The sequence below is a fragment of the Geospiza fortis genome, unplaced genomic scaffold, assembly GCF_000277835.1.
Source record: "Geospiza fortis unplaced genomic scaffold, GeoFor_1.0 scaffold112, whole genome shotgun sequence".
In the NCBI taxonomy this organism is placed as follows: Eukaryota; Metazoa; Chordata; class Aves; order Passeriformes; family Thraupidae; genus Geospiza; species Geospiza fortis.
The window spans coordinates 2,367,328-2,394,346 of NW_005054298.1; the positions used below are offsets into that span (position 1 = coordinate 2,367,328).

General features: G+C 39.0%; 1 protein-coding gene across 1 annotated transcript in view; it reads right to left on the reverse strand.

The window, feature by feature from the left end:
• ARHGAP15 (Rho GTPase activating protein 15) overlaps positions 1-27,019 on the reverse strand; it is a 319,884-nt gene that overhangs the window by 80,794 nt on the left and 212,071 nt on the right. Inside the window, exon 11 of the mRNA XM_031056956.1 lies at positions 21,275-21,352. Within this exon, the coding sequence (XP_030912816.1) occupies positions 21,275-21,352 (78 nt within the window). The remainder of the gene's footprint in view (positions 1-21,274; positions 21,353-27,019) is intronic.

The following is a 27,019-nucleotide window of genomic DNA, read 5'->3' on the forward strand; positions in this document are numbered from 1 at the left end:
CAAGAGAAAAAGATTCCCATATGACAGAGACCCTTTGATATTGTTACTTCAACCAAAACTTTGAAATACAGTAGCTGGTTTTGTGTGCTGCATATGACAATTTTTCCCCGAGTCTTAAAAACTTTGATTTACTTAACTGCTGTCACTGATGTGACTCACAGAAAAGAAAGAATGAAAAGATTCAGAGAGAGGAATGGCTCATGTGTTAGTCTATTTGATGGCACAGGATTATACAGGAAAATAATTAGTGCAGTCTGTAAAAAGAGTCTACAAAAATATTGGTAGCAAAGAAAAAAAACAGATAATGTCAAATACTTTCAAGAATTGTATTGCTGTTTCAATACAATACTATGTAGATTTTCTATTACAATTTATTTCTGTAGTTACACTAAGCAGGGGAGTAAGTAAACACACAATCTACATCTCAGCAGAGTTTTAAAGTGTGAGAGCACCAAAGATACCCTTGAAAATTGCAAGTGGGGTTGCCAATTCTATCAGAAGAAATTAAGATTTCTCCTGGAGAGCAAAAAGGTGATTTGGGGATACCCACCCCACTCCATCACTGGCAGTCCGTGCAATCCCAACTGCTCCCTTGTAATCACCTCCAAAGCAGATTGCAGGGAGCTCCGGAAACAGCCTGGAGAAGGGCACCAAACAGGTGGGATCCAAATTCCCTGCCTGCCATAGAGATGACCACTTGCAGCCACCATGCACCCAGAATTTAAAGGTGAATATCAGAGAATCACAATCCTAGAACAGGATAGGTTTGAAGGGACCTGAAAAATCATCTTGTTCCAAACCCCTGCCACAGGCAGGGACACCTTCCACCAGACCAGCTTGCTCCAAGCTGGGTTTGAACAATTTCAGGGATGGGCTTTGAAGGTCTGACATGTGCACTGGGAGGCACTGATGCCACAAAGCTGAAGGAGGGGAGCATTTCCTCCAGAACCTGCTGAGATGTCTTGTCCTTTGCTGGTTTGCTCTGCTCAGGGAAAAGGAATTGCCTCTTACACCTCTCTGTGGTACAGTTTACCTATATGTAAAATGAAGACAGTGCTTGCCCTCAAGGGGTGTAGAGAAGCTTAATTAAGCAGGAGATTCTTAGCCTTAATCAGACTTCTCTCACTTGCTAAGTACATGGGAAATCCTTCCGTTCAGGAACAAACTTGACACCATGACAAATGAATCAGCTTCCTTACCATTTTGCCTTTGGGAATTATTTTCCTTGGGAACAGATATTTATGAAGCTATAAAAAAAAATAAGAAAAAAAATACCCAAAGCAAAAAAAAAAAAAAAATCCTAAACCAAATCGAATCTCCTCATTTCTATCATTGCTGACATTTTTCCTTCATATTAAATGTTTCCTGCAATTTTATTTTATTGGGGATCCTGCCTCTGGGAATTAGGTAAGGACATGCATGACAGAAGATGTGATAGGTGTGTGAGAGCTGTGAGGTGTTTGTGGGGAAATCCTTCCCACCCCATCCCTCAACCCCAACCATTTCCCTCTATGGATATGATGATTTAGGGACCCCATCACCATCACTGCCAGTTGAGTTGTCTGCCACAAAGAGCTAAGAATAGATCCTGCCAGATGCTGGGAAGCTTTGGTGACATCCAGAGCCTTCAGTGAAAGGACTTTGACACAGTCTGAGAAGCTCAGGAGCGTTGAGGTGGCATCCAAAAGCACAGAGGATCACATCTGTTTTAAAGCCAGTCGGTTATTTCTAAATAGAGATGCCAAAGACAGGCAAGAGCATTTTAAAAAAGTCAAATCTCAGTGATGTCACTGAAATATTATCTATTTGTGGCATAAATAGATGCAGAGCCAAATAATTCTGAAGTATCTAAATTCCACCTTCCCTCTCCCACTCACAGAATCTGCTTTAAAGCAAAAATATCAAATTAATATGAGAATGATAGTTCTCACGGTATCCCCTGCCAGCCCAAGAAGGTACAGAGAATATCCTGAGAAACTCTGTTCTTAGGAAATATTAAGTTCACTTTTGAAAGCTATTATGGGTTCACAAAATTAAGAGAAATATCTAAAGTTCTGGTATCTGACTAGAATAAAATTTGAACCCTGGCCCTCCGACAGTAAATCAACAGTGTGCATGTGAAATATGTTTTTTCCCCTCCTAAGCAAAGCGCACCAGCAGACCTGGCAGAGGCAGAAGAGGTTTCAAATATAGCACACTCCTTTTTACCAGTGGGCACTCTTGGACCCAGCTCCTCCTGCTCTGTGCCCGCCTGCTGGGAGGAGATCTGAGGCCGGGGCTTGACGCGAGATGAATCCGGGCCAAGTTTATTCATTTTCCAAATTGTGATCTCGGCGATGCCCTCCCATTCCCATTGCTCCTGTCACACCACTCCTCTGGAGTTTTGGCTCTTCCCCAGCCCCACCTCTCCTGGGACACTCCCAGACACGAGCCCTGGCTCCGTGGTGGCTTCCCCAAGGAGACCTGGCTGACAGGACTGAAACACAAGCTCAGCAGAGGAATGTCCCCACTGTTTGACTCTGCAGAAGCAGCAGAGCTTGGATTATTTACCAAATCTCCTGGGTACTCCTGTATCCTTCTCAGCTCCTCTTCCTCCCTGCCTCCCAGCAAGGCAGCACCTTCCTGCTTCTCACACCCAAAAATGGTTTTCCTACACCTACTGATGGAAAGTCCCTCCACACAGACTCTTTCCAGCTTCAGCCCATATTATTTTCTGCCTGTGCTCCTCCACCACTGTGTTATCCTTCCCAGTTCCCACGCAGGGTCTATTTATTCCTCGGGGATGGGATGGTTAAGAAGGAAACAATTCCATTTAACAGTCTTGGGCAGTTGTTTGGGTGGTTTCAGCACAGTGATGGACAAGTTGGTGCTCAATGCCTCTTAAAAAAGCGCTTGCCCAGCCCGACCCACTCATTTTGAGCTGTGAGTCACTGTCCCTTGGATTGCACCTACACGAGCCAGAAACTGGGTCACTGAACCAATCTGGGTTCAAAATATCCCAGATATTCTTTAATGAAGTGTCAACAACTATTCTCAGGCTGAAGAACGACCCGAACACCTCCTAATAATCTTGCTTACATATGCAAAAAGTATGTCCTAGTCTAAAATGTATTTATAATATAAAATGGAGTTCAACATTTGACCTGAGTGTATCCCACTCTGTCAGAAAGACAAAGGAAATAAAAATGTGTTGCTGTAATTTCCTTGACAGCAAAAAAAAAAAAACAAAAAAAAAAAAAAACCAAAACAAACAAGAAACCTCACACATATACGTCTAGGCCAATATATATGATAATGTGAGACAATGAGTTAGATTTTTCATGGCCATGTTGAAACTCATATTGTTAGTTCTAAAACTGCAGCAGACAAACACAATTCTTTTCCTTAATATGGAAAATCTAAATAAATAAATACATTCTTAAAGCCTCCTTGATTAAAACTTTTACTGAGTTTTTATAGACTTTGGAAGGGGAAGATTTTACAGCCAGGGTTGTGAACACTCATAGGAAAAATAACAGTGATGATTATTATTGGTTTCTGTTGTTGCTGGTAGTTTATTATTATTGCTATTATTATTATTATTATACTTCTGGTAGTGGCATCACCATCTGGATTATTATAACCACAGGAGTGACAAGATGCCCTCATCAGATCCGTTCTCCATTGTGTCAGGCATTATAAAAGCACATTGTGAGAGTCAGGAAAAAGTTTGTGATCGAAGCAGTTAATGCAGACAAAAGGTGCAGAGAGAAACAGAGGCACAAAGAGAAGAACTGACACCAGAGCCCACAAAGAGACAACATTAAGCCTCCAATATCCAGAGTTAGCATCTATTTAAACACAGATTTGTTTGTCTAGACAAATATGTATCTATTAATGCATATCGCATTATGCATTTGAAGAAAGTATAGCAAGATTAACAGAGGAAAAAAAGGGGAAAAAAAAGGATGTGGTTATTATGTGGTTATTTGTTTTACATAGGTAAAATATCTTAATCAAAACAGGACTGATTAAAAGTGAAGCAGCACAGAGAAATCATGAGATTGAGCATTGCTGGTGACTCACTTCAGTCAAAAGCACTGTTCAAACCACAACCCATTAAAAAAAATTAAAATAAAATTCTGATAACAGTTGGTAGGATCTGACCACGATTTGAAGAAGCCATGGCACTGTACTTCCTACTGGGATACGGACAGCAAATAATGAAGTTGGTGGTATTTCAGCTGAGGAAGACTCTGGTTAAAAGCAGGCAGACAGTGTGCATTTTCTAGCACAGAGAAATTTCTTTCAGCTCTTACAACCAACTATTAAGTTTCTGAGGTCAAAAAGCCTCTCTTGTATTTTCCGTATTTGATAATGATGAGTTAACTATGAAACAAAAAATAATTATTTTTATTATTTTTCTTCTGCTTTGATTTTGATTTGTATTATAATTGTAATAATTCAGAAATTTGGCATTATGTATATCTTTTACACTTACTTTGTTAGATGCCTTACAAAGACTGTTTTATTGGTGAGGCTGATAAAATTAATTTCTTTACAGAAAATATTTTTAGACTTGTTCTTGTTTAAATAGGCCAGATATTTCAGCTTCATTTACAGATGTGAACATGCCCAAAATATTTCAGCAGCTTAAGCCCTTTTTCCGCATTGCATTGAAACAGTCCATTTTTGAGAGCTGTTTTTTGTCTTAAAGTTATTTAAAGTCTCATCTTGTCATTAGGCTACACTGTGAGTAATCTAGAGTTCAGGTTTGCACATGACAGTTAATAACTTTAAATTCTAGAACAGAAGAATTCAAAATTAAGCCTTACACTCTCTAGAAAAAATAGTTATTTTTTAATAAAGGGAAAATAATTTAGTCCTGAGCAGAACTGGTTTTTCTAGCAGACAAGTTTCTGCTTTAGTGTTCAGCTCAAATTCACAAAAACAAATAGGCAAAATGACATTTAGCTGCAAGATCACATTTCTCTAAAGATAAACTGTAAGCTCTGCACAGCCATTGCTACCAAACGTTGTTTATCCGAGCTTTAAATTCTACTCCCAAATTTGAATAGACTGCAGAGCTCACAGTGCTTCTGAGGAGCAATATCAAAATATGTGCCTCCTGGGTCTAAAAACCACAAGTTATTTTAGCTTCTGCTAAGAATTGAGGGATTAAAGAAAAAAAAAAAAGGTGGAGTACAGTAAGTAAATAAATAAATACATTATCTACCTTCATGACCTTTCTGTTCCTGCAAGCAAACAGCGTCCATCATTTGTAACTTGACTTTCCATAAAAGTAACAGTTCATAAAAATCTGTGAAACTACTACCGGGAACAAACAAATTAAACAATGACAATGTAATAAAATAAAACTGCTGTTCTACTTCTACAGCAGAAGAATTGCTTCTTCGCTGGGATTAATACATCTTGCAGAAAACAATTTTAAATAATGTGTAACATATGGATTCGGCTTTTATTATTCTTCTAAAAGAAGACAATTATATTTATGTGATAAACTGTTCAGTGTTAGTAGCATAATGTTTATATTACCGGCCACTTAAATAGTCTTTGGCGTAGTTTTATAAGGAACAGAAGCCTCCAGATCTTTTGAAATCCATCTTATAAAGTAAGTCCTGTCTGTTACTTGGAATGCAATGATTTTACATAGTTTTCTTGCTGGGAAAAAAACCCGTTGTGTAGGTAATCTCGTTGTTAAACTGCATGCATGATAACTTTCTGATGTTCTAGCTACAATTCCTATGCATTTCAGGGCTTTCAAATGAAAAGTGTGACAGCCTGGAGCTGTCGCGTAAAAGAAGGGGAATTAAAAAAAAAAAAAAAGAAAAAGCGGCAACTTTCAATTTTAACTTTTTAGAAAGGAATGGCCATGATACACTGTGTTCTGTACTAAACCTTTTCAAGGTGTTTTCGTTAATCTCCTAGCAGCTAGCTGCTCTGCTCTCTGATTATGCTGGGAGATTGCATTTAAGAAAAGAGTGAGTTTCGGGTAGTTTTCAAGGAGCTGCTTTTGTCCCCATTATATTCCAGATAATTTTCAAAGAGATTACACAGGAGCCACAGGAGTATTTATCTCGCTATCTCCCCATGCTCCTGAGTCGAAACTGCATGCATTTTTAAAGGAAAAAGGAATGTGCTACCAAATAAATGTTTTCTGCGGCTGCTGTGTACATAGAATTTTGTTGTAAGCAACGCTGGCAGCAGCCTCTCTGCATTGCTGGGGTTCTGCTACCCTGTGTGTCAGTCACATAACAAGATCATTTGGAAAAAATTATGCAGGGTGAGTAAATATATTTATCTGGGCTTATATTATAAACAGAAAGAGAGGGGAAAAGAAATAATAACAACAACAGTTTTTACTGTCCTCCTTCTTCACTCCTGGAGTATGAGTTCGGTATGTTCAATTCCCCACTTCTCCACTGCTTTAAAAAGTTGGGGTTGTTAACAAAAGATAAAGAGTGTAACCTAATGGAAGTGAAATCTGCATATTCAGTTAATTTGGGATTTATTATCCCAGTAACTAGACTTGCAACTGTTCTAAAACCGTTTTGACTGAAGACTTGAGAACAGTACGAGTGGATGGCTACCCCCACCCCCATCCTTAAAAGAAAACCTGTGCCTGCTGCTTCCAATTTAGTGCAATCATGCCTCTTACTGGCCAATACAAGATGCAGCATTAGCTGTCACATGCAAATGAGTATTCATGGGGACTTTGAAATGTGCAATAAAGAATAAAGACACGCATTCTGTGAATAATTGTTTTCTTTTATAAAACTGGATCCAAAAGGGAGTGCCATTTCACCCAGAGTCTACAGCCTTTCTATGGTTACAATCTGCTGTTGAAGCCAGATATTAGGAATGAAGTGTGGATAAATGGAGGACTCCAGTTTCCCGTGCTGTCAATCTTTCACAGTATTACATTTGCTTAACAAGAAATAATCCAACCCATGTTTGTGGTTCTTGCTATCTTGCTTTCTCTTCCAACTGAGGCTTTGAAATGCATAGGGATTTATAATAAAGTTGTCCACCTTGCATTAGCTTTTTTCATACACAGCCCAACCTAAATTCTTCATTTTCAACAACACAGACAAACAAAATCACACAGCAGTACGAGCTCCGCTGCAAACTTGAAGTCTTTGAAAGCACTCTGATATCACTCACCAGGATGAGAGAGAAAGAATAACTCTGATTTTTTAGGGCCCATTTACACACAGGGTGGGGAAAAAAAAAACCCCAAACCCAACAAGCTGTGTGCAGACACAGACAGATTTGTGGGGCTGTGAACAGCCAAGCTGAGCTCAGACTCACACACACCTATTCACCAAGCCTGCAGCCAGAATGCCTCTTAGAGAACAAACAGCCATCAACTCGTATTGATATCAAATCATGGCATGATGTGGCTTCATCTCCACAAGCAAGACCCCAAATCCTTAGTGAAGTAATGGGAAGAAAGTAAGTAGGTGTCTGGACTGCAGCACCTTTGCAGTGAACTGCAGGGTCAGAAGTTAGACTTGATGATTCTCGTGGGTCCCTCCAACTCAGGATATTCCATGATCCTATGGGAACTGCAGGTAGCTCCCCAGTAAATTCAGACTTGGCCAAGATGTAGCAGAGGTGGATAAAACTGGTTATCCAGGAGGAAGAAGGAAAGCTAAGGATAAATGCTGCCTGTACCATGGGTGGGACTGACCAGTGCAGGCCAGCATGGGGGCTCAGCAGGGAAAAAGGACCCCCTTGCAGGGTAACTAAGTGCCTGGGATTACGTTTAATCTGAAAACTAGAGGACTCCAGCTCATAGCTTCTCAGCAGGCAGATTCTGTCCCTGCAGGAGCCCCAGGAAGGTGACCAGAGAGCTGGGAGGCATTGCATTTTCCTCTTCCCCTCACATTAATGATTCCTTGTTGCCTTGTTTGCTACACACATTTGCTGTTGAGGGAGATCTCTTGAAACAGAGGTACATACATACAAAGACACCAAAGAAATGAATCCCTGACATTATAATTTACAATTGATGGAATTACTGTAAGCAAAGGCATAAAAGTGTGGGGGGGAAACTGCAGGGCTGTTTCATTACTGGGAGAAGGATTCTCACCTACAAGGATAGGTGACCAAATGGCCAAACCCATCCCTCAGCTGCATGCTTGCTCCTGTGATCCAGTCTGTCAGGAAGACACCTGGTTCTTTTTAGCTTTTGATCCATATTTTACCTCCTAAGGGAGGTGACAAGGAGGGCGACCCTGGGGCTAGGGCAGAGGTTTGAAACAAGGAGAGTTGGTTTGTACCCCTGAATCATCACAAACTTCTGTAGGCATGTTACTCAGCTCCTCATTTTCCTACTTACCAAACACAGCTAGCAATATTTTGGTATCTCACAGAGATGTTAGCACAAGCCCTTCAACATACATATCTGCTCATATATTAGCTGGATGGAGTCATTTCCAAAACTGACTGCAAAATACTCACAAAATGCACACAGCTCCGTGAGGCTTAGTCATGCCAAACACGATGCGTGGCAACACTTCCCTGCAGCCACAGGAATGCAAACCAGGAGCTCATTCCCACATTAAACATACCTGGGGGTCCTCAAGAACTGGGTCCCTTTACTCTGCAGCCCCAGCACAGAGGAATTTCAATTATTCATTCATCTTTGCCCTGCTGCCTATGGCACAGGTGGCCCTGCACTTGGAGGAGCATCACAGGGGAGACCCACATTTGAAGACCTAATTTGGCTTTGCATTATCCAGAGCCCCAAATCCACATTTCAGAGGGTGACTGCAGCCTTATCTGCAGTCTCTGTACACAGTAGGGACTTGGCAAATGGAGTTTGGTGAAATGGCACGGCACACTACATAGGAGACCGACTATAAATCAGCAGATTTTGGCTCTGCTCCTGGCTCTGTCACTGATTTACCATGGAAACTTGGGCAAATCTTTCACTCTCCCTATCCTTCATTTTCCGTACCCATAATGTAAAGATAATGATGCTGCTTTGCAAGCTCTTTTGAGATCCCGAGATGTTAAGTGCTAAGTGCATTTTATTAACATTAATAGCACCCAACCGAGAGGATGCTGTACAGCACTAGCCTGGCTGTCCCCAGAAAACAGATTGGTGTGGGGAAAGTGTGCATTTGTTAAGCAGCTTAGACACTGCTCATTCCCATAATACTTCCACAACACACGGGAACAAGATCTGACCTACTAAAACAAAAGGAAAAAAAAAAGAAAAAACAGAACGCCATAAGGAGAAAATTTCTAATGTGACCTGTCATCTTATTTCCAGCACAGGAAAACTTGGGGATTTACTGGAGATTATCAGTGTTGCTCTGTGTGGTTTTCGTAGCCAGCCACAACCCCAGTGCTCACAACTTGTGGTGGAGACCACTTCCATTAGCAGGCATTAATCACCATTTTATACACTCCAGCCCAGCCATCACTGAGCAGACATCAAGTAGATGCACTCAGTTATATCCTATCACACTTTATATCTGACTCAATCTTAAAATAAGTTAATTGTACTGAATTATATCCCAGCTCTTGTATTTACAGGACCACAGCGTATTACAACGTATATTCTTTAAATGCTAACAGGCTTTGTTGCTTTACACTTCAATTTTCCATGTTTCTGCTCAAATATGTATCACAACATACACAGTAGAAAGAGCCATGAAAATTTTATTATTAATGCATGTTTTTTTCCTTTGCTGGAGATAGAACTTTGTTGTGCATGTTATAAAATGTTAAATATTAGAATTATTTAAAGTTAATAGCATGCCAAAGAAAATGACTAATAATACATTATACAATTAGATGCCTTTCACATGAGTGAATCCATTAACAAAATAAAATACATTCAAACAGAAGACTTCTGATTTGCAATTTTTAGCAAGGATTGCCCATGTGTAAAGCTAAATTATTTATTCTTTAAAAAAAAAAATGCTGGATACATCAGTTCGCAATTATTTGCATTATGTTTGGATGCTTTATCATGTGGCTCTGATTCAAAAATACGTATCTCTAAGTTGCTGTAGCATCTTCATATATGCAAAGCATTAAGCACGAAAAAGAAGTTTTCTTTTCTCCAATTCAGATGATGATATCAGAAGCCCTTGGTATTTCTCTTTTAGCTGTTTTGGGTGTCTTTTTGTTACCCCTCTTCAGCTCAGATGTCCTCACAGTTTCACAACTCCACTGTCCCCTCCGAAGTGCACACCTTGTTTTCTAGACAGAATCAATTCCATCCCATCCCACCCTTACAGATCTCAAGTCTGGCATCACGCAGCTCCACCTAAATTTATTCAGATGCTCTGTACTGATTTCCTACTTATTTGAAACTCGTTATCCCATCTCCTCGGCTGATGTCAACATTATCCTGTAACAAAACACTGAGCAAGCAGCTAAACTTTTCTCACAGCAAGGCTCAGCTTTTAGCTCTGCAGTGATGTAATCTTCTTGCCATTTTCCTCCTGGACTTTTCTTTTCCATCAATGTCCTGTCTCTAGAAAGGCACCCGACGCCAGTCAAAGGAAGTTCCTCCAAAAGCAAATGATCTCCTCCCTCCTTGCATCCATCTTCTCTTCACTGCTGCTATCTACTTAATTAAGTCGTTCTCAATCTTCTGTATCATAAGCACATAATGTTGGTTGATGGCAATGTGTTTTGAAATCCCTGTTTGTTTGTTTTTTAATTATCTGATTACACCAGGAAAAGAAAAAGGAAAAAGAAGTAAAAAAAAAAAAAGAATAATATAAGAAAAGGAGATTTCTCTGGTGTACTACAAGAAGTACAAATCCAGCAAAGCACTCCATTTTATTCTCTTGCAAAAGACTTTTTTTCCCCCACTTTCTAACAGTCTGTCCAATCGAGTCTTTATAAATCATGGGATTTAAAAAATGTGATGGAAACAGCTATGGCAAATTCTGGTAACAGCATGCAAACCTGCAAAATTCAGGTTAAAGATGCCTTTTATTATCACCTTTATTTAGCTAGGGAGAGGTGAGGAATGCCATACTTAGATTCTGCTGAGGTTTATGTCAGGATTTTGGCATAACCTAACTCCAGGCTACTGTCACCCCAAAATATCTCCTACCCATGTGTGTCCCAGTGTCAGCCCAGGTGCAAGCCATGGATGAGCCAAGTCTCCCACGTTATGTCAGCTGGTAATAGGAGAAAAAGTGTGCAAAAAGGGACACAGAAAAGGAATATAAACTAGCAGAATTGGACACTGGCTCTGAAGAAGACGGAGAAAAATAGTATAAAATATTTATTCCATTATATTCAACTCTCCATACCCTGACTATTTCAAAATTTGACCATGCTATGTTGTATAAATAATAACATTAATTACACAAAGAAGAGACAATGCGTTGAAATTGGAGCCATGGATTCATAGGATGATTTCAAAAGGCATCACTCTCCCAACTCACCCCGAGGTGTTTGTCCATGCGAAGGGCTTTGATTAGGCTGGGATTGTTACAGTAGAGTTGGGAAATGGGACCTTTGATCTCGAGAGATCTGAACAATCCCTGTTACTTGTACTGACAACAGGCATGGTACAGGCTGAATGGTGTTAACATTCGGGTGAGAGCTGAAAACCCAAGTGAGAGCTGTGCTACATTCTCACTTTTAAAACTCTGGTATCATGCATAGCTTCGAAATTAAAATACAGTGTGACTACCTCTCCAAGTGTTTAAATTAATATGTTTAATAATCTTCAAAACAATAAATCTAAAGTGTAAATCAAGACTTGGAAGAGAAGGTGGAAGCAATGTCTTTGTCTTTACTTTTGCATATATGATGTGTGTTAGTTCAGGAAAATAGCCTGTGACACTTTATATCACTATTTCTTAAACCTTCTTCCTTTGAAAAAGTCTTCCCACCAGATATGTATGTAATATTTTTAGGCACCTATATATGATGGGATTTTAATTTTTTTTTAAGTGAAAAAGACAGTGGTGTAGTTAAGGACAATTAATAATTTCTCTCAATACAGGCATCTAATGCTTCTTAAATGCTTTAAGACATCTCACTCAGTTTCTAGCACCCAATCTCCAAGGACACAACTCTCCTGTAGACCCAACATCCTTATGAGAGTCACTGACACTCAGCATCCTCTCAAGTGGCACTAAATAACAGTGATTAACTAACTGAATCAATACCAAAATGCCCCAACAATGTATTAAGGGAAGATGCTTTCCAGGACTCTGATAATTTGCTCCTGCAAGAAATTCCACTGAGTTTTTACACAATAAAGAAAAAAAAAAAAAAGAAGAAGAAAGAAAAAAAAGCAAGAGGAAAGAAGACAGGAATATTCCGTTCTAAATCCATAAAAAAGGATGTTGTGAGCACTTGAAAATTCCTTAAGAATGATGTTATATTTTTAGCAGTAATGTAATTCTAGGAAACATGTAAGCACAAATGAGACAGTCTAGTGAGAACACAGGTTTCCTCATAAATTTTCCAATTTTCAAAGAAGTTATACTTTAGATTTTCTCCTTTTCCTTTATTCCTCCCTGAGTTTTTACAGTTAAGTGTTTTCAATTTTGGACCACATTACTCTTAACCCATGGAGCTCAACACTTAAATGCATTACCAAAGTCTCCTCCAACCAAAAAATCCTTTGCTACTCACAACAGCTGCCCCTACCACAGCATTTATGGTTTCCCCAGTTCTCAACACACAGAACACCACAAATACCACGATAAAGCCAAATCCCCTGGTGCAACAACTTCTCATCCCATGCCACCCTGCAGAATATTATGCAGTGTGCATCCATATATAACACCATCCTTTTTTGTTGCAGGCTCGCGTTTGTCAGCCACTTTTACACACAAACCACAGAATTACAGATATTTACCACAGGGGAGGAAACCATCCCAAATATTAGGCCACACCAGAGTCTTCTAAGACATTGAGCATGACCAATTATAAGTAGGAGCTCTGCAGATTAGTTCTCCAGGGTGTCCATCTCCTCAAAGCACAAATATCCCATGCAAAACACCTTTGACTCTTGGTTCAGTTTATCTACAAATGAGCCTGGCAACCCCCACACTCAGGAAACAATCCCATCATCCTAAAAATCACAGGTAAAAAGCTGTCCTGTTAATACTTTCACCAAACAACTCAATAATCTACTTCCTTTCCTTGCTTTTTTGGCACTCTGTGGAATGGCATTTCCTGTAGCGCTTCCATCGGAACAACAAACCCAAACAAAGAGTCACCCATGACAACCATGAGCATCCCCCAAAAAAAGGCAATCCCTCAGTGCAGCCTGCAAAGATCCAGTCCTTCTCAGCAACTAAACAACACTCCTTGAGGGGTTATCAAGAAGCTCTTCAACTCCTCCAAGTGTTACTAAGCAAGACGCTATTGTAACGCAAATGGTGCTGCGGGTAGGGAAGGAATAAAAGGCATGTTTGAAATGCTTCATCATACAATACATGCCATAAAATCCATGGTATGTTTGTGGCTGACCACACCGACCCAGCCTGCTGCCTCTTCTGCCCCATTTCACTGGCTTATTCAGCACATGAAAAGGAAAACATGACAATACCACTCGTCAGAGAAATTTTACAGAGCTGCAGATTGGGCAACCAAGAATTCTGAATATTTTTCTGTCTGCTTTTTTTTTTCTTCACACTGAACACAAAACAGTTATATTGGAAGTACATTAACATTCAAGCTCTATCCATTTTTATTATATGCATTATATACATATATATATATACAATGTGCATATGCAGACATACATGCGTTATTTACAAAATAATTTGAAGCATTCATTGCAAAAAATTAGTATTTCCATTAGATTTTGTACCTGACTTAAATTTACAAGTCATATTTGGAAGTACTATAGTTTCCCCCTTCCCCTCTGGAAAGAGAAGAGGAAGATGTAGAAAACATACTTTCCTTTGAATGATATATAATAATAAACTTTCTGTAGCTTTAAACAGACAGAGAAAAAGAAGAACCCACATGAGTAACATGCACATATTAATTGATTCACCAAGTACTGTGGGCTCAATTAAAGTATTCTGTTGTCAGAGTTTTAAAGCTTGGAAAAAAAAATTAAAAAATGAAATTCTTGGCTACAGCTTGGCATATGCAGGTCTTAACCCAGAAGCAAGCTGTTTTATAATTATTTTTGAAAATTGCTTCAGTCCATTTTATTTTCTGTGCTTGCCTGGGAAGTGTGAAAAAGAAAGAAAAAACTATTTTTGACTCAAGGCTTTCAAGACATTTTGGTTCTCAGCTAGCAAGTAACCCAGTTTGAGCCTGATATTTCCATCGTGAACTTTGGATCACTCTTACTGGTTTCTCAGTGAGACTGGTCACATGAAAAGCTGCTGGCAGACATGAAGAAGACTTTGCTGCCTGTGCTGTGCTTGATCACACCAGGAACATCACCAAGGCTGGAGGGTGGCTTTAAGGTTAGACCCCCACCAAGGCACACTCATGTGTTTTTAAGGATACTCATATATGCCTCAAAAATAAAATCAGTAACCAAAAACATCTAAAAAGATATGAGATAGCCAGATATAAAGGGAAATCTCATCAAGGTATGCACACAAGAAATGAAGAAACCACAAACAAAAGGGAAAGTGACTGCAAGAGAGAACAATTCCTCTTTATTTCCCCCTTTTTATCCAGTGATCCTTGGTGCAATTTTAAAATGAAGCCTTCCATGTTTGTAGCTGCTCTCTGGCTGCTGGCAGCTGAGAGAGGACCTGCCCTCCTGCGCCCATGGAGCCTTTACTAGGGGGAGGATCAGAGCCCCTGTCTGCCTTTAAAATGGATATACTGGGGTCAATGGAAAGGTAGAGGTATTTGTGAATGGGAAGTTTTGTTGGTTTGGAGTGGGACTTTTTGTTGTTGGTTTGGGTGGGGGGCTTTTTATGCCCCCTCCATTTTTTTTTCTTATTTTAAACAAATAAAGCTGTGAAAAGAAGACGCATCTCTTTCTTTCTTTTTCATCCAGCTGCCTCCTCCCTCTTTTCTCCCCTTCTTTTTTCCCCCTCCCAAAACCTTCCTTCACAACCAGCCAGCCCATTTGTGTTGACCTGGAGGCTCTGTTTCAGAGGCAGCTTCAGTCTCGTGTCTGCTGCACGGGCTGTGCCCGCTGAGGCAGAGCCAGCCAGGAAACCACTCTGGTTCCTGATAGCCCAGCTCACACAGACATATGGTCCCAGCAAGCTCACAGAATCAGCAATATTAAAATGAAATAATTAATTTAAGAATCCCGAATATTTGTCCCTCTTCTCTCCCAGTTCATTGACAAAGAACACGTCGGCGAGGTTGAAGAATCCTGCTGGTTAAAGGTATCATCCTTAGCTGCTCATATGGTCAGAGCTCTTACTTGTCAATTAGATCAATCTGAGTCATTTTAGAACAATAAATATAAGTGCAGATGGAATATAAACATATTGAAGATTACTGTTTCTGACGGCTGTTGTTTATTAAATCAAAAATGATGTCGAAGTGAAGATTTCGTTGATATTTCAAATGGAAAGGAAAAGTAAATGGGAATTAGATATTTCTTGGGAAAGAAAGCAAAACAAAATAAAAAAAGCAAACCCCAAGATCCAACAAACTACCACACCACAACCTCCAAAAAAGCCTATGGGTAATAAAAAAGCAGTGATTTTACCTAAAATGCCACCTATGAACAACCTTTAGAGAAGGGATATGGCACCTATAAACTCAAAACACTAGGTATGTTGAAATCCATAAAATTTCCAATTACTGCTTCAGAATTTATTGTGCACATATGGAAAATAATACTTGTAAAAGAGAAAGGGGTTTGTGCCTGGTGCTGTCAATACTGTGAAGGATGGGGTGATTATAAAGCAAATTAACAATACTTTTAAATGTGCATTCACTTATCTTTCCAATTAAATCCTTGTTAAACAACTGCACAGACAGTAATGGTGCTTCTGCAAAGCACTGATCAAGACAGTTTTATTGTAATTTTTACTCTGTAACAATTAATCAAGTAGGCATTTTCTTTATTATTAAATTATTTAGTTAATAAATATTCGCAATCAGTTCACGTATTTCTGGTTCAAACTTTACTCTTAATTTTTTTCCTTAAACTGAATCATATCCTGCTACAAGAAACAACATAAATATTTTAATTCTTTTTTTTTTTTTGCCCAAGTACTTTTTTTGTTACTGCGAGGTAATGGAAGGAGGAGATTAAATTCACTTTTTTCCCCCCTCCATGTAGGAATATTTGGATATCTTTGGTTGTCCTTTTCCAAACACACCTCTCTGCAATAACATAATATTTAGCCTCTTTAAAAATTCCCATATTTGCCCCTGCTTTGGTACATAAGCAAAGTAACAGAGCTGTAAAAACACAATCATTGACCTTTGGATGGTCTGTGGTGCCTTGCAGTTAACACACAAGGTATTCCTAATGAAATAAAGAGATGCAAAGGTCATCTGCACAGCAAACACCCAGCATTTTGCAAACAAAGCTTTGGATATAAAGACAATTAGGAACTCTCTTGTATTATGCATGAACCAACCCTCGCTGAATGAACCAGTAAGTACTGAAATCTGTATTGCCATGGTTAGTTTCCCTGAACATGTATGCACTGAGATAGAATCCTAGCGTTTCGGAAATGCGGTATGAACTCTTTATAGCTCTATTTTCTTTTTTAGTTAATTTAGTACTCATGAAAATTGCTTGATTGGCAGCCATAGAAAGTGAACGCCTTTCCAGCTACTGAGCAGATTAGCACAGGAAACATAAAGAAGGAAGGTTCCAGCTCCTCAGCCAGGTGTCCCTGGTCTTCAGTAAGGAGTTAATTGAGGATTGATGGGAGAGGAAGCAGGACAAGGAACCTGGCTGAGCACAAAGAACATCCTCATGTTCATAAAACATTTAAAAACGTCCCTATAAGTGTGTATCACACAGGGCCAGATGGGATTTGGAGCAACCTGACCTGGTGGAAGGAATCCCTCCCTGGGGCAGGGTGTTGGAAAGAGAGGAGCTGTAAGGTCTCTTCCAACCCAAACCATTCTGGGGTTCTCTAATCAGCACAATGGCTTCAACCAAAGCAAAGAAAAATTCACTTTTACTCACAAATCCTGATGGGTGAAAAATCTTCCTTCATTTTTCTTTTTCAGGCACTTTTTGCCCCATCCCTGTTGTGTTCTGCTGTTGAAAAGCGCCTCCCCCGCGTCCTCAAGTTCATGTAGCGGTGCCTTAATGACTCTGGGCAGCCCCACCTGGGACCATGTCAGACCCTCCCAGGGGTTTGGGACAGAACAAGGGATCTTTTCAGTAGTACCTCATACCCTGGAACTGCCAGCACACCTTACACGGCTTAACAGACCCATAAACGTTATTTTATCACTTTTCCTACAGGTGTGAATTAAAAGAATATCCTAATAAATGCATGTAAAGGATTAAACTTACTAGACCTTGTGTAAAATCAGCAGAACCCTCCAAGTGCCTCGCTTGTTTCTGGTTTGTTGTTTGTTTTTTTAGCGTTTCAACTTTTAGACTTGACAGATAATATGGAAATCACAAGAGGAATAGGTATTTCTGTCTAATATCTCCAGCTGTTATAGATGCCTTTACTGTAGGTGCTCAGCCAAAAATATTGGCTGCCTGGTGGCTTTGCTTCTAAACCCCAAATTTTTCAGTGCTTATAGACTAAGAAAAGTACAAATTTCCTGATGTCAGTTTGGTACAAGGAGCTTCCCCTGCCTTGATTCAGTGATTTGAAAAATGATGACTTAGAGTTTTGAAAGTGCTGAGAGGTGTTATAGCCCAGTCTTCTTATGATCAACTGATCTTTTCAGCTCTTAATGGGAAAATAAATCATAGATAAAAGATAATCCTGTTGCACAGAAGCAAAAAAGGTGTGATATCAATAGACTTTTATAGGAAAAAGAAAACTCTGTGAGAGGGATGAAGTAAATAAGGTAGTTTGTTCTGCTGCTGCTCGTGTTGGCAAGGCCAAAACCCTCTTCAGGAGCTGCCTACCACAAGAAATGAGAGAAAAACACAAAGTATATACAGAGAATTTAAAAAGATACCAGTTTGGGGTTTTTTCATTGCAAACCCTTTTTCATCCCCCAAAAATCTAGAATTTCAAGAGTATTTTTATAGTTTTACTGTTCTTGTTTCTTCTTTAATGATAAAGCTGACAACTGTTAGCTCCTTTTCCTTTCATATTCACCAGTTCTCTCATTTAATTTTTGATGCTGCAGATGACATTAACAGTATAGGAAAAGGAGCCAAATAAAGCTTTGCTATATTCTAATTAATGATTATTCTAATAAAAAAATACTTTGATATGGCAGCCAGCCTAGAGTTCCTTCTATAATCCTCAGTGTGATACGTATTATTTATATCCTCTGAATGTAGGTGTAGCACAATGGCAAAGTATGCATGAAGAAGGAGCCCAATGAGTATTTGGCCTGTAGAAGAACTGACTGCAGTCAATCTCTGCAATGCAAATAGGCTTTGTCAGAACATTTGCTTGCATTTTTAATTAAATTAAGCTTTAACTAAAATTAAGGGGGGGAAAAAAAGTAGCTATGGCAAAATCATATGTATAAATACTCCTTTCCTACTGTTAACTACCAAAAAATGAAGGTACAGAGATTGACCTGAGGAGGCCACAATAATTACTGAGGGATGGGGATGTGTGGACAGTGAGTTATTAACCATCACCCCACTGCAGAGCTTCGAGAGAATGGGAAAAAAGAAGGTGGGGAGCGCACAGTAGTTTTCCTGGTAACTTTTTTTCTCTTCATGAAGCCATCTGAAAGTGCTGCTGACCTCAGCACCTAATTGACAGGGAACACCAGGCACTGGACACACTGGAAGGAGAATGCTCTCCCAAGCACACCCAAATAAATCCTGTTCCCCCCTTTCCCCACAGCATTCTCCAGGTACACCATGGCTCAGTGGGCTCTTTCCTGCCTGCAGGCTCCTACTTAGCACAGAAAAAGGATGTTATTTACCCTGTTGAAACAGTGCCTGGCTATCCTTTGTGAATGTGCTCCTTCTTGAATGCTATGATTAAGAATTTCTGGATTATTCTTTGGGAGCTACACTCCTCAGGTCTTCCATTTCTCTCATATGGTGTTGGGGTCACCCCTAGGGACTGTTAGGTGGCATGAGGATTTACCTAAATCAGCATTTCTGCATGCATTCACCTGAGGAAAAACCTAAGTACAGACCTGAAATTTTTTATAGGCAGGATTTTAAAGGATGTGTAAAGGGGGTTTGGACAGACATTATCACTGCCGAAAATCCACTTCATTGTGACATAAAATGCATGAATGCCCTCGTTTCATCAATAAAGAATAACATAAGAAACAGTGGTTATCATAACTGCTAAGGTGATGACATAGTTCTCCAGGGGCACTAGTTTTCTTTGGATTTCCTGTGGTCACTCAGTAGGCAGATTTTTTTGCACATGCCTTAAGTTACCAGAGCCAGAGTGGCTTTAATGTACTATTAACTCCACCATTATATTTTCATTTTTCACAGTAGTATAAACCAGAAGGAAAAGGTGTCTGGTCCCTCTCTGCTGCAAAAAGCCAGCTTAGACTTCTGTCTAGCTTTACAGTATCAGCCCATCTGTTTTAGGTGAAAACTTGAGCAGTAATGTTAACCTCAAGTATGTTAACCTTTGGATGCCACGAGACATGATAGACAGGACCATTATTTTTATGGCACAGTTTTTTCCTGAGCAAAGAGCTCAGGCAGTGTAGAAGGATAGAAAATCCCATTTTTGCCTATGTGTCTCCAAACAAAATACAGCTTACAGCCATTTGAAAGCCAAGGCAGGCTTCATTATCGACACACAAATACCCAACAACTATAAACTTAAGAGAACCTAAGTAATGAATCAAAACTGTGAGGCTGATTGGTAAATGATGATTTATTCAGTCTTGCTGAATTTACTGGCATAAATACTGATTCCTCATAAACCAGAGTTCACCCTCCAGTTTCAGCTGAAGACGAGACTAATCTGGAGCAGCTGAGGAGGTGGCAAACACCTACTGATCCCCTGAAACTTTCCCTAGAGATCTAAATGGAGGCTTGAAGGTGGGAATATTTTTGCATCTCTCCTATCTCTCAATTTCATGAGAATTTCTGAGTCAAAGCTTTTAGTTTATGTATAGTACCAAGCTAATTGAGGGAGTTGTTCTCCAACAGCTATCACCCTCACACAGAATACACAATATTTAGCAGTTCTGGTAATAGTCCCCAGGTAACTTATAAAAAGATCATAAAAAGTAGGACAAAATGTTGCAGCAGGTTCACATTTATATTTGATTCATTCGAAAGTGTATAAGGTCTTTAATGCAATCTAGGATTTGGTATTTTTCCTAATTTCTGAGAAACGATTCTATTTTCTTGTTAAGTAGTATCATGAGGTTCACTATCACTGATGATATTTGCTAAGCTTTTAAATGTGGGGAGAGTTAGTCTTTGGTAAGAGTTGCAAACCATTTGGAGATAAATGTATTTGTCATTCATACTTATTAGTTCCCAATATCAGCTTCCACACCTGTAACAGGATCTGCTGATCAATGTTAGATTTCTTTAGGCCACATCAGTGAAAAGCATGCTGTTGTATTTGTGGAAATACGTTTATTATGCACAGAATCTGTGTAAATATGTTCAGTAAATACATACAGGATGGTTCTAATTCTGGTTAGCAGGTCCCCAAAATATTCATCTTTCCTTTTTCATTTTCTGGGGTCAAACCTTTGTGTTTTCAAAATCAGTGATAAATCTTCCACTGACTTTGGCAGAGCCAGTACTCCACTTTTAGTCTTTCCTTTTAAGTTCTTTTCAGCACCTTTTTCTCTTTCACTGGTTTCCTTTGGATCCCTGCTCTACTTTTGGTTTTGTTTAACTTTCAACATCCAAACAATCTGCTATTTTTCCTTTTAATCTTCTTCATTCCCCCTCACTTTGATTTCTTGGTTTCTACATATGCTTTGCTTTTTGCCACCTTATTTCACGTCTCCATTTCCTCCCGTATTTTTAGATTTGTTTGTTGTTTGTTTCTCATCTCAAGTTTAATTACTATTTTCCTCTGCTTACTCTGCTCTTTTCTCCTCTCTCCTAGCTGACATTTCCCTCTGTGCAATATCTTTCTACCTTCCCTTTCCTCCCTTTTCCAAAACAGGGCTCATCATTCTATGCCACTAATGTATAGCAGATTCTGAAATACTGTCATCTGAGACAGTTAAGTACTAAACAAAACATTACCAGGGCGGAGGAATCACTTACCCTGATTGACAACAAATCGTAACTTCTGTATTGTTGCCAGATTGCCGCTAACTCTGTATATTCCATCAACATCTAGACCTGAAAAAGAAACACATATTTCATTTTAGATCATAGAAGTATTTTTCTTTGTACGTCTGTCAGCAAGGCAGAAGCACCCTCGCAAGTATGAAGGAGAGCAGCGCAGCGAGCGACTGAGAAATAATCCACCTGACAACAACTGAAGTGCCTCCTCGCTGATTAAAGCAGCAATGAAAAATAAAAGTGGGAGATTAACTTAAGTGAATACAAAACACCTAGCTGTAATTATCTTGTAGTTCTGTCAGCAGAATACGGCTCTGCAAGGGGCTTTGAGTGTGGCAGGAAAGCGAGGGGTAATTGGCTCTGGTGCTTGTCAGGAAGGGATGCTTGGGACGGGCACGGTGCCGTGCCAGCCCTGCTTGAACGTGGGATGTTTGCATCAATAGTGCCAGGAAACTTCTCTCTCTGGGCTCTGGGCTTCCAGACATGAATTTCTGAGGCTGTGACCTTTCTGAAAATAAATCACTGAGGTGCCCACCCCGAAATCATGTGAGACTCCACACAACTACCATTTCTCTACAATATTCTTCATAGTGGCTCAGACAGGTTTGAGGATTAATGAAATATCCCAAGTAGCATATGCCCTGGAGTTCTTTTCTTCATTGATATAGGCCATTCTTTTCAAGGACAACACGACAGTCCTTGCTTCTCCCTGCATATCCACTCAAGGTTTATCTTCTAGGTGAAACTAGATGTCATACTCCCTTTTGTGACATATTATCTCCTACAGCAAGCTCTGTTGATATGAGTGTTTAAAATAGCACTTCCAGCCCCTGTTGCATAGCTGTAGGATTTCATAGCACATGGGAACTGCTCTTCTTTTCCAGGAGAATTCACTGCGGTGCAACACTGACCCAACCTGCGTGCTTAAAAATCAAACACTAAAACATACATTGTCATTTCACATTTAAAATTTGCAAGTACAAAAGAAGCCAAGAGAAGCTACACAAACCAGTTTTTTTTAAAGGCTACTTATCCCTCAGAACACAAGTTTTAATTAGGTTTTGGCAAGCAGTTTCAGAGAAAGCTTTTCTCCTGGAAAACGCTAATTTGTCAAACCCAAAAATTTTCAGGAAACACTCCCTGACAATGTATCTAGGGGGAATAGTTTTCCAATTTGAGGTGGGGGAAAAGGAAATCTGAAAGTATAGGTAAGATTAAAAACAAGAGGAAAAGCTCAGAGGCCCAGCTGTGATGACAGTTGAAGAAGAAGAAGAAGCTGAGGTTCAAGTCTTTACTGACACTTGCACAATTCCTTGGCACTCGAGTGCCATGGCCAATGAGTCAAGTCTTTGGAGGCATTTTTCCTCCAAACTAGAAATATTTGAAAAAACATACTTTTCCCTTTGATGAAGATTGACACCAAATAAAATTTCTTGTGTGTCTGCATGTTTGTTTTGTCTCTTTACAAAATACATTTCTCATTTTATGTCTATGCTGCCAGGAACATCCTGATTTGGTGTGCATTAAAAAACTTACTTTAGAAATTAATAATTATTTCTTTTTCTGAGTATTAATAATAACTCTGTGCTTCTCCATGTGTTTTATTAGATAGTTTTCTACCCTGCACCTGCGGGTGTCCTGTAACATAGTACTGAGAGGGATGTTTCATTTCAGGAAGATCTCCCCTTTGGATACAGAGGGATAAAGAAAAAAGTTTACTTAAGAGAAATCAAAAAGGATTTAGTAATCAAGAAATCTTGGAAATTATCCATCTGCTGGATATATAACATATGAGCAAATGGAAATTACTGAAATGTTTAAGAAATGCAATTCTAACTTAAATCTGAAGAGTTTAGCTCTGTTTTAGTAAGGAGAGAGTGAAAGACTAACTCCCAGCATAGGACTGTGGGACTCTTGTGGCAGAGGATTAAGAATTGCATCATGTAAATTGAAGTCTAAACCAGAAATAAAAAAGGAAAAATAAATCAAACTAACAAAGAGGCAATCCACCAGACATAATGTTAACTTTTGTTTGGATCTAACTCAATTCAGTTCTTAACCTCATTGGTTATATGGAAGTGAAAACAATCCATGTCACTTTGGGTGAAACAGTCTCACATTAAGAGCATCAATTTGGAACCTGCATAAATCACCCAGATCAAGTGAAAATTAACAAGCTGTGTTGTAAATTGGTGGCTATTACATCTTGCAACATGGTCTGGAGTACACAAGAGCATTATTATTGTTAATAAATTAATTTTGGTCCAGAAATGAAGTTTGATTAGCATTTTATTTGGGCACCATATAATATGGCAGAGGAAAAAAAATAGAAAAAAAAATTCAAGCTGATTATAACATTCACGTGCCATCAACTTTCTGCTCCAAGAACTTTGAAAGTTAAGCCAAACCAAACCAATGCAAACTGGTGGATTTGGACATCCTTTTCATGACCACATTATCTTAGCTGGATTGTTAACAACTTATTTTGGAAATCCAATTAGGCACAAAGGAAAAAGGCAGAGAAAGAGAGAGAAAAGTATATTTCATAGTTCTTGTATCCTGATTCTATGAACAATTTTCAAAGCAAATTCACTTTTAAGGGCACCTCTGTCAAGAATAAAAACATCACTGCACTGCTGTAAGTGTTTCTTCGCGGCAGGCTATAAATACTTAGGGAACAAGATGAAACAAAAGCCTTGCCCAGTTTCCTATCTGGTGCTGGAGTTTAAGTATAGCGGCAAAGAAACCTTCAGGAAAAGATATTTGTTATAATAAAGTCACCTTTAGTTCACTATAGGATGACCTTCTTGTGTTTTGTAGTGGGGTTTATCAGGGAAAAACCACTGGATTTTGCCCTAAAGGAGAACAAGTATTTTATTTGCTTTATATTCCAGTCTCCAACTCTGTTTCTGTTTGTTTTAATGAGGAACCTGAGAACAGGATGGACCCACAATTAGAAGTTATAGCCAAAAGCACAATAATGATTTCCACACTAAATTTTGTAATGGTATAAGAAATGTAGGAAAAGGTCTTACTCAAGAACTCATCAGTTCAGCTGCCAAACTATAGCAAATTTTAACTATTTAAGTTAAAAAAAAAAATACACAGGTGCTCCTGATGAGAAAGTTAAAAGGCAACTGGACTCAGACTTGGCTGAGATTCATAAGCAATAATAAAAGTTACAGTCATTCTGCACTGCACAGGAAATGTCAGAAGAATATTTATTTAAAACGTTTCTTGCACTCACTGCTATCAAAAATAGAAGTAACAATGAATGCAGGCCCGTGTCAGATGTAGGACCAGTTTGAGCTGGAACCAAGTGCTGCATCAAAATATTAACAGACAGAAGGAAATTAGAGTTCAGGTGATATATTTATTCCAAAAATGTTTTTAAATACTAGATTTCAATATTGATTGAGGTAGTCCAGGTGATATATGAACTGCCTGCAGTTAAATGTTCTCACTCACTCATTTCTGTTGCATAGAAAAAAAAATCCCTCTCCCAAATAACACTGGATTCTGTCTAATCTTAATCTCTATTTGATAATACTTTCAAACTGAGTATAAAAATAAATTCTCTATGTTCAGGGAGAAAGGGGTGGTGGTACACAGACATTTCTCTGGGTTTTAACAAGATTTAGAATTTAAAACAGCACTAGGTAACTTCCTGCATGGAAACCCAGGGAACTTTCACAATTAATGTATCCTGAAATAGGTGTGGTCCCCAGGCCTGTTTTGTAAAAGAAACCATCGTGCTGGATTCAACAACAAAGTGAAGTACAAACTTGAAGAAAGGCATTCTTTAGTTAGTCCTTTCATTTAAAATCAGTTATGTTCAGGGCAAAACTATTGTATTTCAAAGGAGCCTATTATGCCTTCCCATAAACAGAAAGATCATACGTTTTAAAACTAAAGTATCATTATGCAATCAAGCTGTTGTATTATAAACTATTTTGTGGGCTCAGATGCCCAGGGCCATCTTTACAAATATTTAAGAGGTCATTATCAGGGTATGTTCTCCCTAAAACTGTAATTCTTTCCTTGTGTTTTCATATGCATCTTACCATAAATATCTGATTTATAAACAAATTTTTTTTTAAGTTTACTAAGGGCAAAAAAGTGAGGCAAGAAATCATTTAAAGAAGCAGAAATTAGTGAATGAAGCAAATACATCCATGTCAAAATAATGTGATGAGAAAAACAAAAAAAAATGTGCAACAGAAATAAAATTTAACAAAAGGACCAGTATATGTATTCCATTAGAAGGAAAATCATGAAGGCTAGTAAAGAATGAACCTAACACACTAAAATTTGACATTCAAATAATGTATCTGCATAGGGTGACAAAATGAACCCAGAGCTTCAGGTGAATGTTTGAGCAAAAATAAGATTTTTTTTGTCTGAGGCCATGGAAATCAGAGGTGAAAATGAAGAACACCATGAAGCAAACATGGGCTACACCCCACAAAATACAACACAAAGTGTTGCTGACATCCATGTCCTGCTTCTTGGTGTGGAAGAGGGTGAGGTTGTATATTCCCAAAGCTCCTGGAGCAGAGCAGGGGCTGGCTCTGCTCTGATGGGACCAAGCTGCTGTTCTTATCACCAGAATTACCCCTTTCTTGTTCTTCCTCCCAGCAGAATATCACACTTTTGAGCCTGGAAACATCCCAGCAACATATCATAATTTAATAGGGAAACAGGTCCATCCCCTGTCCAGAGTACCTGGCTACCATGGAAATGGGTGCCACAAAAATGTCATGTTAGATACTTGTACCAGATAGAGCCTAAACAGGTCTAGGAGGTCAAAGAGTGCATGATACTGGAAGCCAATCTGAAGGACAAAAAGACAAACACTGTTGTAAAAACCATCCACTTCCATTGGTGGCCACGATATTCTTGTGCCTCACATTTGGAAATAAAGTGCAGAGAAATATTTGGAAATGAGTAAGGTTGAAGAGTTATTCTGATATTGTAAAAGCAATAAGAGCAATGTTCTTGGAGACTGGCTAGACTGACCTCAGTCACAGACAGTCTACTTGAATAATTAATTCTGGGCACTATGAACAAATAATTCATAACAAAATATCATTAATCCCAACCAGCATGGTTTCATGGAAGTCAGAGTTTTGTCTAGCAAACTTGTTGCATTTTTTTTGAAGGAACAGAATATTTGACAGGTCTGGTTGGTGAAGGCAATGGTGTTGAAATAGTGTTTGGCTTTCTGTGCCACCTTTGACTTAGTACATGACATTTTGATCAAAGCACTTGCATTCTATAGAATTAACAGGGCATATATTACATGGATTAAAAACTGGCTCGGTGACAGACCTCAAAATGTGGTAGTTAATGGGAGATATCAGTTAGCAAGGTCAGAACTGGCACAGCTCTCGAGAGCGGGGCTCTCATCCAGTGCCATCCAATACCTCTATCAGAGATGGTACAATGAGAGAAAAAATTCCCTTGGCAAAATAAGCAGATGACGCAAAGGTCAGGGAGATATTAAATAATGACAAGGACAGGTAAAGTTACAGAAGATCTGAACTACTACCTTAAACAGCCACAGTCTGGCAAAATCAGGTTTAGTATGGAGAAACACAAGGTACATCCAACACTCTGGATTTAGGCTACAAAGGACTTGAAGTTTACTTTAAATAAAGATTTGACCTCTGAGCTCAGCGCTGCAACAAACAGGACTAATGTAATGCCTTGGATTATAAAGGA